Source organism: Monopterus albus, unplaced genomic scaffold (assembly GCF_001952655.1).
Source record: "Monopterus albus unplaced genomic scaffold, M_albus_1.0 scaffold286.1, whole genome shotgun sequence".
Classification (NCBI taxonomy): domain Eukaryota; kingdom Metazoa; phylum Chordata; class Actinopteri; order Synbranchiformes; family Synbranchidae; genus Monopterus; species Monopterus albus.
Window position 1 is genome coordinate 521,110 of NW_018128166.1, and position 15,744 is coordinate 536,853.

Here is a 15,744-nt window from a genome sequence, read left to right on the forward strand (position 1 = left end):
GAAATTTTGGAAAAAAAAAAAAATTTTATTTTTTTTTTTTTTTTTTTTTTTTTTTTTTTTTTTTTTTGTGTTGTTTGCATGGCCATGAATTATTTGAGTATTTTTGAATTTTGTTATGGCCTAAACCAGAATGATTGACAGATGGGTAGGGAGCATCATCAACATAGTAACACAGCTTTTCTCCCTAAAATGTCTTTAATTTTAAGGGGGAAAATTTCATGTATATTATAATATTTCATATTAAATTAATTTTGTATCTGTTTTTTTCCCAACCATTTCACTGAAGCTGGTCCCCCATATTTAAGCCTGACTTAACTATATTTATGTTCTTTGGAAACTTGAGCATCTCTGGGGTTTAGTAAGGCCTGGTCAGACAATTTGAGTTGTTTGAGCAATTCCGTTTGCTGGACGCATGATTGGGGAATGCGTGTTTTCCATAAAGGCATATTAACAACAGCATCATTCAGCTGATTAACCAAAGATAAAGTTTGGATGACTCAGATGCTGGCTGACCCTCACTGTGTAACAGTAGCTCCAGGAGGCTGAAGTACCCATTAATTTCCTCCTCCCTTCCTCCTTCTCCTCCTCCTCACCAAGTCAGACAAGATGGATGACATAACGGGGGCATCAGAGATAATCTGATGGTCATGGTCTAGTTAAACTCATCATGTTATGATCCTTATAAAACAAAATACCTTTCCAAAACGATAAATGTCCCTCCTCACACTCCACCACTTGGGAAGGGGAAGGAAAAAAATTCATTGCATCCTTCATCAACTACAAGACTTGTACCAGCTTGACAGAATTTTAATTCGAGGGAGCTCTTGAAAATAATTATTGTATTTTGAGAGGAGTAATCATTGGCCGGGACATGATTGAATGTGTCCATGTCTATTGACTTTTCCTATGATTAATAGGTTTGTTTAGTCGATATTTCCATCAAAATTGTATAATTAATTATCCCCGGTGCTGTCACAGCAGCACGATGGAGAGCCCTGATGAGTATTTGGGAAGATTAAATTTTCTGGGCACTTGTGGCATCAAGGGGCACCACGGGACCTTGCTCCAGTGGAAATATAGGGGGAGCAGAATTTTGTGTGTGTGTACATTAATGCATAGCGTGCATGTTTGTGCTGTGCATCTGTAGCTCTGCACAGTTTCTTCTTCTGGTGGAGCATGCACCACAGGGCTGTCCCCCTCCTCTGTCCTCATTGATTTTGTTTCAGTATCTCTTTATTGTAACTTTATCAATGTGGTGTCAGCAGATGGGGGACCAGGAGAGGAGGGTGTGTTTGTGTACTTACTGTAGTAAGTGATGAACCTTTCTGTCTGGCCTGCCTCTTGTTGTCATGCTGCCAGCATAGCCCTCAGCATTAGTCAAAGTCCGGAGACATTTTAAACATGAGAGGGACATAAAAAATAGACACAAATGCTGCTCGGCTCAACCTTGTTTTATATTTTACCTGTCAGAGCTCTTAAATGACAATACAGGAGCCATGATAAATGAAATCTGACCTTAAAGGATTTATAGTGATGCTGCACTGGTTTTGTGTTTTAGTTTAGCTTGCCTCTATTCTGAAAGTATTAATCATAATAGATGGCACAAATGTACAGAAACCTAATTATGATTATGATTAGTTTTTACTGCCACTGCCTACACCTGTTGTTCAAGAAATTTTGAATCTGTCCTCATCTAGCTTCTTTCCCTTCTGCGCGTTTTAGTAGACATTTAAATAAAGTTCGGTGTTGTACTGTACTGGAGTATTGTTTTTTTTTTTGGATTGGCCACTCTCAGCACCAACCAACCTGTCAGGGCCAGTTTATCACTTTTCACAAAATAATGAAGATCCCATAAAAAGAAGGGAAAATATGGCTGCTGTAATGAAAGCCAAGTGTGAGGTGTAAAAATCAAATTAAATGACCTTTCACCCCAACATTTATTGATGGGTTTTAATGGCAGCAGGTGTTGGCGTAGGGGATATTTGACAACGCTTAAATCAAAGCACAATTACATGTGATGGACAACTCACCAGTACAGTGAGAGGAACAGTTGAGGGCCAAAGACCTTATATATCCCTTTTTTACCCCCCTCAACTTCCTGCCTCCTAACTATCAGCACCAATCTGATTTAGGATGGTGCTGATCATTCGAGCCATGACAAGGTAGTTTTTACCTAAACACTTCTCCACCCCCCACCACCCCCCATGATATTGCTGGAACACCATCATCTTGCACCACCTCCACCACTGCTCCCAAGGTCATTTCTGGTTGACATACTTCTCGTGGAGTTATAATGTCACAAGGCATGAACCAGTATAAGCTCTTTTATTTAACTGCTGACCTAACAGAGCAGCAAAGCATTATGCTTAATTTGCCCTGGGGTGAAATGTAGTGTGAAATTTGTGGCTGCTAGGTCTTGCATTAACTTCAATGAATTGCTCAACAGTCACTTAAGGTGCACACTCTGTAGATACACACAGCCATATGTTGCTTACTCTGCTATTTAAACTGTCCCAAATAATGTGAGGCACACCTGTGAACATGTGCATACTATAGGTACTTACTGTATGTGCGCATATAGAAAAATTGGCGGTTGCTATATCTGAATTTATTGCACGCACTCACACAGAGACATGTTAGACCTAGACTGGTTAGTCAAGTAGGCCAATTTATCAGCTGATATTAACTTACTGCAGATATATTAGTACCAGTAGTGGCCAATAAGTAACAAGAAATTTCACCATATTTGTTGACCTGAGAGCACAGCCGTCAGTTTTTTTTTGTTTTTTTTTTTACCAACTACAAAATGTCCTTATCATTACACACAGCATGGCAACATTTTATTATGAATTAAATTGATAAAATGTTTGTTTATATTAGTACTTGGACAGATGCATATGAAAACAAAGTAAAACCATCATGTATAATATTTTGTAGAAAATCCTTTGCAGTTAATGGTGGCCTGATGTTTTCTAACCATAGGTGTCAACAGACGCTTTGTCTTCCCTGGTGATGCTCTCTTGAGTCTTCACTGCAGCCACCTCAAGCCACCTTTACTTTTCAATCATATTGATAGAGGCTGATTACTGTTTCATCCAGAGCTTTGTTCCAGAACTCTTCTAGGTTCTGTTTGAAAGCCTTTTGTCTTCTCTTTTTGAGGCTTACCAGAGGTTTGTAGGTTAAATCCTGTCAGTTTCTGGTTGTGACATGGTGACATTTTGGAAACATGTTCGCCTGAAGAACATTCTTGACTGACTGTGCAGTCATGAAGGGCTTTTTCTTCACCATACATTTTGTAGTTTTTTTCTGCCCTTGCTTTGTTAGAATGTGCACAGCTGGTAATTTTTATATTTTTCTAAAACATTTTTGCTTTTTAGCTTATACTCATACAGCAATTGTCTTCTTCATTACTCAAATTAAAGCTTAGACTTGGAATAGTAATGTTGTTTTCATTATTTGATTTCAAATTTAAGTTTGAATTGTAACTGTCTTGTAATTGTCCAAGTACTAACAGTCTGGGCTGTAAGTACATGGTAAGCACACAATCAATTATCAGAATTTTAAAAAATAATAATGCATTTTATTTGCAGTTTTCAATTTCACAGTGAAATGTCAATATTGTAAACATGCAATTATCAATAATGCTGTCATTCTCAAAATTCCACTCAGTCAGGCTACAACACACACAATGGGGGAAGGTATCAGTGGGTGGATGGTGAGCTGGGGTACACAGTGGAGTGTGGGGCTGCATCCCCTGCTCTGCCATCCCTCATCCGCAGTGTGTGTCTCTCCTGTGACCTCAGCAGTGTGAGTTTGATGAATGATCTGCCCTCCTGAACCACTGAAACTCTGTCTGAGAGGCCGCTTTGCCTGCAAGTAATGGCCACTGTTCTACACCACTGACACATGATCACACACACGCACAGAGCACCATTGTGAAGGCACACACTGGACTTGGGCTTATTTATGAATGTGTACTCAACAGTGATGCATTGTAAGGACAAATAATGCATGGTCATACACGCACAACATAAATATGTCAGTCTAGATGGAACACAGTAGTTACTTTCTGTTGATGTAATAATACAAATAAAATGGCATGCACGTCCCTCCTCAAATGTCTCCTCTTTGGGAGGATGTCCTTCCAAATATTATCCATATGCACTACCTTGATATTTCATCATATACCCGTCAACATGTTGGTGCATGTAATACGCCAGTGTAATGTCAGTAACATCAAGGTGCCTGTACTACCACTGTCGGACTACCATCTAGGTCTTCATGGGGCCATAATTGTAGCCTGGATTTTGAAATGATACAATTACCCAATTTACCACTAATCTAACATGTTTTCGTTCCGTCCTGGGTTGTCTTTCTGTCTGAAAGAAAAGGGAGTGGCTAGCATGAGGTCCTCCAAGGCTACTGAGAAATATTGTAAGTCTCTCGGGGAGGCCGTCATGCATTTGCCGAAGATACCTGTTCATCTCCTAGATAATTAATGTGTACAAGAAGCCGCTAATTGCGCTTTTCACTAATGATTTATGAGTTTTGTGAAGGGGGAGAAATTGGGGGAAGTGTGTACACTCTAGTGAGTGGGTACAGCTGGGTGAGGAGACATGATTGATGAAGAGTCTGTGGATGCACTCTCAGTGTGGAGAGAGAGACCCACAGTAGGACACACACTCACAACTGGTCAACTGCTGTCAGTATCATGCCAGTGTTGGGTCTATGAATGTAACTGAGTAAGATAATAAGGATGGTATCTTCATTCTCATCAGTGCTCTTTAGGTCCCCACCTTACCAAGTCTGAGCCCTGGTTGAATTGTCTTAGCATGTGTCTGTTCATTGGCGAAAAGCCTAATTATTTTTTGAAGACAAATCTGAAGTTTGACATCTGAATACAGTCCAGTTGGTCCATATTCCTAATCACAAAAACTGACCTACTGTGGTCTACAGTGGAAAACCACTGGTGCCAGCCAAGTCTTAGAGAGAATGTGAAAGTAAAGCAGAGCTGAAAAAGAGTGTCCATGCTCAGCTGATTTTCCCTTGATCAGAATACTTTAAAAAGTCATAACACCTTTCTCTCTCCGCATTACTGTTCTGTTTTTTCTTTCCACAGCTTTTAGAGTTTGACAAAGAGCTGTCTGTGTTCAAGGATCGGCTGCATGAACTGGAGATCTCTTTCCCACCCAGGTAGGGAGCACTTTTAAATTACAAACAACCTTGCCCTTCTAGCAGTGTGGCCCTCTAGGGCAATGTCAGTCTGTCAGTTTTTCTGTCCACCACTTTGGCCCAGACTGAAATATTTTATGTATTCAGAGGAACCCACTCACTTTCTGCCATTTTCCTAGAATATAAATTAGCACCAGTAAAACACAATGAGGAAATGAGAATAAGTATGTTAAAATGCTGTTTTAATGCATTATATTTAGTAAAGTTAATGACATGATAATAGACAGAATAATAAACCATTGCTTTGTTAGAATGCATTTTTAAAGGATTCACAGAGGCTTTAAATGCTTAAGTTTTTTTTTGTTTTTTTTTACCTAGGACAGTGAAATCAAATCATAAAGGAGCACTCAATCCTTTAGTTTATCTGAAAACAAAATTGAGTTTGAATCCTACAAAATATTAAGATACATGGTTTTCACTGGACATACATAGAGCTTTAAGTGTTCACCCACAGGTCACTATCACATGTTGGCAATGATTATGCTCACCAGATCTTGGCCATAGTGACTCATTGTTTAATTATTATTAAGTAAAATCAGACGGTGTCACTCACTCCCTTATTGTCCAGAATGGTTTTATGAGAGCCTTTGTGTCTTTGCTTGATAGGTATCAGTTAAGTACAATTGGATATGGTAGCAATCTGCTCCTATGCGTATCAGTGTATGTGTGTCTAATGTGTTACTGAGCATTGGCTTTGAGCTGAATTGATATTTCATCTCAGTGGGACCTAGGGGAGATCAGAGCGGGTGGTCTCTCTTCTTCCTCAAACAAATGCATTTGCAATTAGCCCTTTCAGAGGAGAGGGGAGGGCAAACACATGGCCAGCATGGAAATATGTTTCAGGAGCAGCACGTTAATGGCGCTTGACCTTTGCCGTCAGTTGTGACTCAATCAGTGCAGATAATGAAACGCTGTAATCAAACAATAATTACTTGATAAACTGCTCTAGTGACAGGCACAGGGCAGCAGGGGATTTTAGTCTGTGTGTGAGTGTAAGAGAGAGGGCTTGAGATACATAGAGCTATCAAAGCGTGTGTGTATGAGTGGCTTTGAGTGTGAGTTTGAGATTGTGTGTGTGCATACATATGTAACACTGAGTGTGAGAGCTCATGTGTGTGTGTGTGTATGTGCGTGCATGTGTCAAGGTACTGCCAGTCCCTGTTTTTTAAATGACTCTGTGTCTTAATCAAGGACCCAATTTACATCACTTTGCATAAGTGACAGATGGATTTATTGTCCTTTTACACCGGCTGACTTTTGCACCTATCCATATAATAGCGAATCACCTCTCCACAGGGAGGAATGAATGTGCAGCTGTGGAAGAATACAAATGATTTCCACATACTTGAGATGATGATGAATCAAACAGATGAAACCCAAGAGCAGCATATGAAACCTGATTTGATCTACTCTGTGTGTGCGACAAACCACATAATTGTCAGCCTTGTAATGGGTAGCAGTGGTCTAGTTAAACTTAAACAACCCCCTCCACCCACTTCTTACATACACACATGCACATACATACACTAGTCCCCCTCCCCTGTCAGGCCTGCCTTGTGCTACTTGAGCAATCAAGCTTCAACAATTGTTCTCCATCACATCGCCTGCTCCGGTCCAGCCCCTCGCCATCTGTGAGGTTATTACTCTTTTTAATGCAGGCCATCAGAATACACCCTCACTGACATGTGCACTCATGCATGCACACAGCTCACTTTTGTTCAAAACTAATAATCAATACTAGTCACAAGCATTTAATCTGCAAGTAAACTCTTTGTTATCTGATGGTGACTAAGAAGTCAAAATGAGAAATGCTGCCAAGGATTAACTAAATATAGGACAACAAAGTGATTGATGTGCATATGAAGCAGCAGCCACAGCACAGAAAACTGGATTACCAACTTTCTATTTTTTATCAGTTAACCACAGTTGAAGCATCCATGGCCACAGCACTCTCTTTCATTTATTAAATGGACATGCAGATTTGGTAGAGACACAGTATACAACAACACTGACTTTACTCTTATGCAGTACCACTACAACATTAAATGGTTCATCTTAAACAATTAGAATAAGTTCTTATTTTTAAGTTGAAGTGTAGGGTAAACAATATACAATATGGGCCCCAAAGGGCAATCTCAGTGAAACCAAAGTGAATTACACCTGTGACCACTGCAGTTATTTAGTTAATTGCATAAACAAGGTCATAAACGAACCTTTGAACACCACGGCTTTGTCAGTTTTGCCTGGATTGTGTCTAACCCAACATGGCTTCATATGGCAGCACACTGCCTGAACAAGGAAGAAACCAGAGTGTCATACACTCAGTAACAGAAGACAGACTGGCACAGTTCAGGCACACTTTACTGTTTATGCAATCTTGTGTTGAAAAATAGATGGATAAGTGCTTCTGCCTTGGAACAAGGAGCATTTGTGGAAACTGGTGTTTCGGCAACGGATCACAGTGTAAAAGACAACGCATTAAGTCAGCCTCTGTAGGTACTGATCATAAAACTACAAGATTAAACATTGTTAAAGAACATGAAAAACCTAAGGAATGTTGGCAGCACACAGCAAGCACCAGTCATGTTGTAGCCTACAGCATAAGGGTTAGTCAGAAGCTTAGTCTTAGTTTACTTAGCAGGGTGATGTACAGCTTTGTTTTCTGTCCTGGTTTCATCAGAAATACATTAATTCAAGTATTGTAATTTATTGCAAATTAATCCCACTTTTTTTTTTATCTGTTCTAAACAGTGATGGTAAGTAACTCAGCAACATTTACTGTACTTTAGTACAATTTTGAGGTATGTGTACGTTGCATTTTCTGTTACTTCATACCTTAACTTCACTACATTTTAGAGTCAAATATTGTACTTTTCACTCCTCTATATTTATTTTATAACTTTAGCTACTAGTTACTTTTGCTGTAACATAAAATGTGATGTTGACAGTAATTATAATGATTTGATATACAGAATGTGAAATGTGCCGTTCTGCATAATGAGTACTATTAGTACTTTATGTTTTGATGCTAATGCTTTTGTACTTTTACTTAAGTAACATTTTGAATGCAGGAATTTTACTTGTAACTGTGTATTTTACCCTATTGTATTGCTGCTTTTACTTAAGTAAAGGATCTGAGTACTTCTTCCACCACTGGTTCTAAATGTACCTTAAAGGGACCCTGAGGCAACTGTGATTACTGAGAGAAGTCCAGTAGTCTCCAGTGAGCACAGCCATGTTTGTCTGTCCCAACACCTTCTCCACTTCAGCTTTCTCATCTTAATACAACTTGTGTGTCTTGGTTACAGTGGTGGCTCCTAAGGGTAGTTCATACTGTAAGTGCAGTCTTTGGATGCAGTGCAAATTATTTCAAGCAGAGCCTTGTCCTCCACAGTAATAATTGGCCTGCAAGCTGTAGCCACACATTTAGCTATCGCTGTTGAAAGTCTGTTGCTTGTAGAGTTGTCCAGGCGTCTCCGTTGCAAACTATCCAGCATGGTCTGCCTTTGGCAAGGGGACGTACGACTCTCTACAACAGCTGTGTGCTTGACTAGCAAGTGATATTTGAGACTCGACGGTGGTAACTCAGTTCATATCGACAGTAAATGCAAATAATTTTGGTCTTGTTGACAGAACCATCTGGCAGGGCTTTGAAGCTGAACTTGCCATTCAAAAGACCCTTTTCTTAACAATTTCTGCCAATTTCTGCTGCTGCTGCTTTGCTTCCTAGTTTCCCAAACTATGGGGCAGGGCGAGGGTCATAATCAAATGGTGTGCATGTGTTAATCATGCATCAAAAAAACTATTGGCTTTAAAAGGAATTTGCATTAACTTGTTATTATCATGATAGATTAACCTTCATGCCATCCTTTAAAATCCATCCAAAAGTGGCCCTCTGGACAAAAAATGTACCCTTTGGAAAAACAGCTCTAAAAATGTCATAAATTCATATTTTTCTCCACTTTAAACTAGCCAATCTTTTAAAACTACTTCTGTCTGAAATATACATGTCAAATATTAATTATATTTTGGGATTTTTTTTAACCCTTTAAAGGCCAGTATGTTGTCATAACCCCTCTTTTTTCAATGGAAAAAAATTTTCAAAAAATACATTTCAACCAGTATTTTATTATTATTATTATTAGGCCCTGGGATAGGTCAGTGATTGGTAGTAACATTGATACTGATTTATTTTTGTTTGTTTTTTTTGTTTTTGTAGTGGCAGATTTTTAAAAATCCATTCAGAGATCGCCCTCCAAACATTTTTTGTCCCATTGAAACCCATTAAAAATGTTATTTTTGATGCCATATTTATCCTACAATAAAGCAATGCACCGCGCTCTGTTCTTAATGAATTTTGAAGTACTTGGTCCCAACTTGTAATTCTGATAGTCATCCAGCAGATGGTGACATGATTCCATTTTTGAAGCCTGCAGCCAAAACGAAACCAAAATGCACTTTTTCTACTGTTTTTTGCAAGGCTGACTTGCTAATAATGAAAATATTTGATAAAGTGCATATCAGTTTTGATGTTGTATTGATCCAGTGCGTGCCTCTGTGTGTTTGTGCACATTCTCGTGCGTGTTCGCACGCGCACATGCATGAACACGCAAAGCTATTCTAATGGCGTAAAATTATTGGCTTGAAAATAAAAATGTGAAAAGGACAAAAATGTACTTAGGGATGCATAAGGGTTAAACACCCCTAATACAAAGCAAATTGAACTGCAGTAAACCCAACCCTCAGCACTATAGGTGCATACTATATGAGGATGTTGGGTTCATCTTCTTGCTGTCATTTACAGTAAAGCTTGTTTGCAGAAGAATTAGGAAAATTGCATATTACATCACAATCGCAATATTGCTCAAAAGAAATTACAATTAGATTCAAATGAGATTTTTTAAAGAAGAAAAAGTTCAAAACCCAATGCTTGAATCCAATAGGACACCTTTGGAGTATTATAAAGTGGTACACAGAGCAGCTGAAAAGAACCATGTGTGAAGAATGGCAACATCTTTCCATAGATTTATGCAAGACCATTGTCATCAATGCCTAGCAGGACTGAATCTCTCATCAACATATACAAAAATAAAAAATAATATAAAAGAATTGAAGCTCATTTGTGAAGGATGCATCGACATTTGCCGTTGGTTTTTAAATATGGATCTTTGTTTTTGATCAGTCAGACAGCCATCCCTGGTAGGCTAGTGATTCAGGCGCAGCGCTCTCGCCGCTGTGGCCTGGGTTCGAATCAGGGTTGCGTCAGGAAGGGCATCCGGCATAAAACACGTGCCAAATGTCAACATGCGAGTCGTCAGTATGACAATTTGCTGTGGCGACCCCTAAACGGGAAAAGCCGAAAGTGACTTACTTTATTGATTAGTCAGACATTCCTGTTCTTCAAATTAATTCACATGAATTCTTCCCCCTGCATCACTGCAGAGGCTCCGAGCTCTAAAATGTATACGTGTCTTTACTTTCAAGAGGTTGTTTATCAAAGATGTGCGTGACAAGTCTAGGTACTTGGGCACCGGGGTGAGGAATTTGCCCGAGCCTTGTCACAGTTGGACCTGGAGCCAGTTGGCTGCCATGCACTGATAGGCTGTGGGATAGCTCATACACACTCATACTCATATACACAGAAGCCAATGTATGGTTAAGAGTTTTTATAGGTAGTGTACTAGGAGAGAATAAATCAGTCATTTATTCAGACACCAATCATTTATGTAGATACAGTTTCTCCATCACATTTAATATATGAGATTGCAGCCAGCCATTAGATCAATATCTTTCAATAGGCTGAAGCATGACCATTTGACTGAAAATATACATTATGGTACTTATTTCATATTTGAAATAGCATAACTAAGATAATATCCCCTAAAACAGACTAAGGCAACAGTAACTTATTCATGTATTTTGATTGATTTAGGGGAAAGCTCTTAGTACTCCTCTGATCTGATTTCTTTGCCCTTTTTTTGCAAAAGATCGATGCAAAAATTTAATAGAGACTGCAGCTTCAGGAGGAAATACAGTGGACAATGAGGGCGCAGTAGAAGAATGTATTCTTCCTTTAACATGGTTACTGGGAATAGACTTTGAAGGAGATTTTGACTGACATCAGACCAGCGGTATAACAACAGCACTGGACAAATCATGAGCAATTTCAAGGCCAAAAAAAAAGCCATTTGTCCCATGTCTCTGTAAAGGAGGAGGGAGGAAAGGAGCCAGGGTACGGATGCTTACAGTAACATGTTACTAAAAGCACTACAAGTTTCTGTTCGTGAATGTTTATGTGTGGGTCATTAGAAGGACAAAAGCATCAAAATCAGGGTTTCTTGGGCAGCTATGAAAATATGGGCACAGAACGTGACAGTGTTACACCCCTGAAATAGGGGAGAAAGAATCACGAGTGTGATTCACAGTGTTTCGCCATTGCAGTCTTTTATTGCAATCATTTCAAATAATAACTGTCAACATCAGAAGATATACTACTTGCAATGACACACACACACACAGAATAAACGTCCCTAAGCACCAACAAGAAAAGAACACTAAAAATGGCAAAACGTGGGCTTGATCGAGGCGCGACCATCGCCAGGCCTCACTATCCATTTAACACGATCAACTTATCATAGCTTTACTTCAAACCAACACAAACCAAGTATTTATACTTTCTCTCCATGTAACTGCTTCATAAACAACTATATTGGTCACCCTTACCTGAAAATAGGGGTAGTGTTGCTTTCGTCAACGAAAATTATGACTAAATATCGTCGTCAACGAACCTTTATCGCGTGACGAAAACGAGACACAACGAAAATGCTGGTCATGTGACGATGACTATAATTAAATGTATAATGCAATATCGTTGACCATAAAAAACGAGACAAAATGTTATAACGTTATTTTGTCTCGTTTAGTCGTGTTGTTATTATTATTTTGCAGTATTTCTGTTTCCTGTGTCTTGCTTCAGGGGCCGCATCAGACGCGTCGCCTGCGCATGGAGACGTCACTTCCTTAAGCCTCACTCGCGGCATTATTGAGAAGACGACAACAAACAAAGTTAAGTCTGACACAGAGAAAGGGATCGATGGCCGGCCAGCCGGGGTTTGTCACTGGGAGAAAAAGAAGAAACGACATTTGGAAAAACTTTCATTACATAGAAGTGGAAAAGAAAACGGAATGTGTTGTGGAAAAAGATGGGGAGAAATGTGGCCACAAAATCACACAAAATGTGTATTGGATGTATTCTGGAGTCTATAAGGTAACAATAATATAATAAGATAAGCTTGTTTGAAATGGGTTTGGCTAAAAGAAACTTTTGGTTTCATCTATACTACTAGGTACTTATACTCTATTGACTGGGTTAAATAGAATTGCATTACTAAAAAGAGACTAAAATACAATTTTCATTGACTAAAACTAGACTAGACTAAAAAGAGTATGAATGTGACTAAAACTAATAAAAACTAAAATGACAGCTTCACACAAAGACTAGACTAAAACTAAAATGAAAACAGGCCGCCAAAAACAACTATAAATAGAAGAGAAAGAATCATGAGTGTGATTCACGGTGTTTCGCCATTGCATTCTTTTATTGCAATGAGGAGAAACGGCGCGATCCCCCCTTAGAAGTGGGTGAAGCCAATATCAATCGATTACAGAGTAAGGCTTATTAGCTGATTCCCAATGTATTCGATTACCATTACCTCAAACCAATTAGTACACAATGTGATAATATGAAACAAACATCTTAACAAACTTTTAACTAGTTTTAACCTTTTACCTTGTTTTAGGTTTTGAATACCCCACTTCATGAAATTATCTTATGGAGGTACATAGTGCTGTCTATACATATTACAAGCTCTCTGATTCTTCATCAAATGTTTCAGTGTGTTTGAACAAGTCATCAATCAGAGAACTGCTACAGTGAAGCACAGTGCAAACAGGTGTATCTCTACAACATGTAATGTTTTCCAATTATTCCAGTGCTTAGTAGAAAACTACACCCAGAACAAATAAAAAGGTGCCAGAGGTAACAGAATAGCTCCAGTCCTATGTGTCTCTATTTCTCAAGTCTAGACATGGAAAGACAGAGAAGAATAGAGCATGGCCCCAGAGGTCAGGAGGTGAGGTCAGTGAGAAGGCATAAACTGAGAAACGGTTGTCCTCACTGTTTGCAAAGCACCCTGGGACCAGCTTGGCACATCAGCATCCTATAGGTCTAAAGGTCAGCACACACTTAATGAGGAATGGTATGTATAGTTGTTTTTGGTGGCCTGTTTTTAATTTTAACTTTAGTCTAGTCTTTGTCCGAAGCTGTCATTTCTGTTTTTATTAGTTTTAGTCACGTTCATACTCATTTTAGTCTAGTTAAGTTTCAGCCAACGAAAAATCTGAGCATTTTAGTCTTATTTTAGTCAGAATTATCCATGACTATTTTCATCTAGTTTTAGTCAACGAAAATTGTATTTTAGTCTCTTTTTAGTAATGCAATTCTATTTAACCCAGTCAATATAGTATAAGTACTTAGCAGCAGTGACGTGCGGTCAGGGGAGGCAGGTGAGGCAGAGCCTCCCCTGTCAATCTTGAAAAGAAAAAAAAGCTAACCATAAAATATAATAAATGTTAATATTTGTCGGCTGGTGTGTGTTGTAAGCCCTTTTGCTGTTCGAATCCGATGTTGAAGGAATTTTTTTCAATAAAGAATAGCAGAATTTCCGTATGTCCCGTTCAAATACATGGAGGAGATGCGCGATGAGGCAGCACTTTGCTGTGCCTCTCGGTGGATCGTGTAATCCTCACAAACTGTATGCGATGCAAATAGTGTGTCACTGTCCCTCTATATATCACAAATAAAATGCTTTCAAACACTCTGATTATATGCTCTGCCTTGCCATAATCTGGATAATGTATAAAATGTAGTTCTGTAACGTGTTTAGGCTCAAATGCTTTCAAACACTCTGATTATATGCTCTGCCTTGCCATAATCTGGATAATGTGTAAAATGTAGTCCTGTAACGTGTTTAGGCTCGCAGATTAACCATAAAACCCAGTAAAATAAAGTTACTCGGTGAGGCAAACAGTACCCCTGCCTCAAGGCAGAGGGCGCTAGTGAGCCCACAGATTCTAGCGCTACCTACAATCTTCTTCGTGCTTGTTTATATATTTCCTTTACAATCCGCCTTATCAAAATGGAAGATTACATTTCCAAACTGAGAAAATTCGCAAATCTGGACTTTCAATCAAAACATTTTCGACAGTCTGGACATTTTTGTCCAGAAGGATCTTCTTTATTGAAAACATTTGTTTTAATATTGGATTCGAATGGTAAAAGGGTTTGTAATACATACCAGCTGACAAATGGATTTCGTGTACAAGTAAAGGTAAGACCATAAACTTTTATTATTTCTAGTTAGAAAGAAGCTCAACTGGAATAAATTTTAACCTCAAATTAAATATGGGTCAAGTTTGTGTGAAGAATGCTGATATGAGATATAAAACATAACGCATTGTCTGTTAACAGACAATTTGTTAATGGTTCATTTGTATTTGTAAATCTGACTGTAAAAGAGTCAGTGCCTCACCAGCTGTCAACCTCACCGCACGTCACTGCCTAGCAGTATAGACAAAACCAAAATTTTCTTTTAGCCAAACCCATTTCAAACAAGGTTATCTTATTATATTATTGTTACCTTATGGACTCAAGAATACATCCAACACATATTTTGTGTGATTTTGTGGCTGCATTTCTCCCCATCTTTTTCCACAACACATTCCATTTTCTTTTCCATTTTTATGTAATGAAAGTTTTTCCAAATGTCATTTCTTCTTTTTCTCCCATAGACAAACCCCGGCTGGCCGGCCATCGGTCCCTTTCTCTGTGTCAGACTTAACTTTGTTTATTCTAAATAATGCCACAAGTGGGGCTTAAGGAAGTGATGTCACCTGCGTCTGCGCAGTGCGAGCTCATGCGGCCCCTGAAGCGAGACACAGGAAACAGAAATACTGCAAAATAATAATAATAACGCGACTAAATGAGACGAAATAATGTTATAACATTTCGTTTTGTCTCGTTTTGGTCAACGAAAATGAAGAGACATTTTAGTATAGTTATTTTATAAACCACATTTAGTCTCGTTTTTTTCGTCAACAATATTGCATTATACATTTAGTTATAGTCATTGTCACATGACGAGCATTTTCAATGTCTCATTTCATTTTCATCACGTGATGATGATGTGGCTGATTAGACTCAGTTGGATTGAGTCGAGCCCAGTCCTGGTCAGTTGTTGCTGGCAGATAAAATTGTGTAGTAAATCAAATCAAATCAAATTTTATTTGTATAGTGCCAAATCACAACAAAAGTCATCTCAGGACACTTTACAAAGTAAGGTCTAGACCTTACTGTTATCACTATTATTACATAGGGAAAACCCAACAAATCCCCCTTGAGCAAGTACTTAGCGACAGTGGGGAGGAAAAACTCCCTTGAACGGAAGAAACCTC

General features: G+C 38.7%; 1 protein-coding gene across 6 annotated transcripts in view; it reads left to right on the forward strand.

Moving 5' to 3' along the window:
• inpp5a (inositol polyphosphate-5-phosphatase A) overlaps window positions 1-15,744 on the forward strand; it is a 218,766-nt gene that overhangs the window by 182,592 nt on the left and 20,430 nt on the right. For all 6 annotated transcript variants that reach the window (XM_020622674.1, XM_020622676.1, XM_020622673.1 and 3 more), the window contains one exon: window positions 5,120-5,193. In XM_020622674.1, the coding sequence (XP_020478330.1) occupies window positions 5,120-5,193 (74 nt within the window). The remainder of the gene's footprint in view (window positions 1-5,119; window positions 5,194-15,744) is intronic.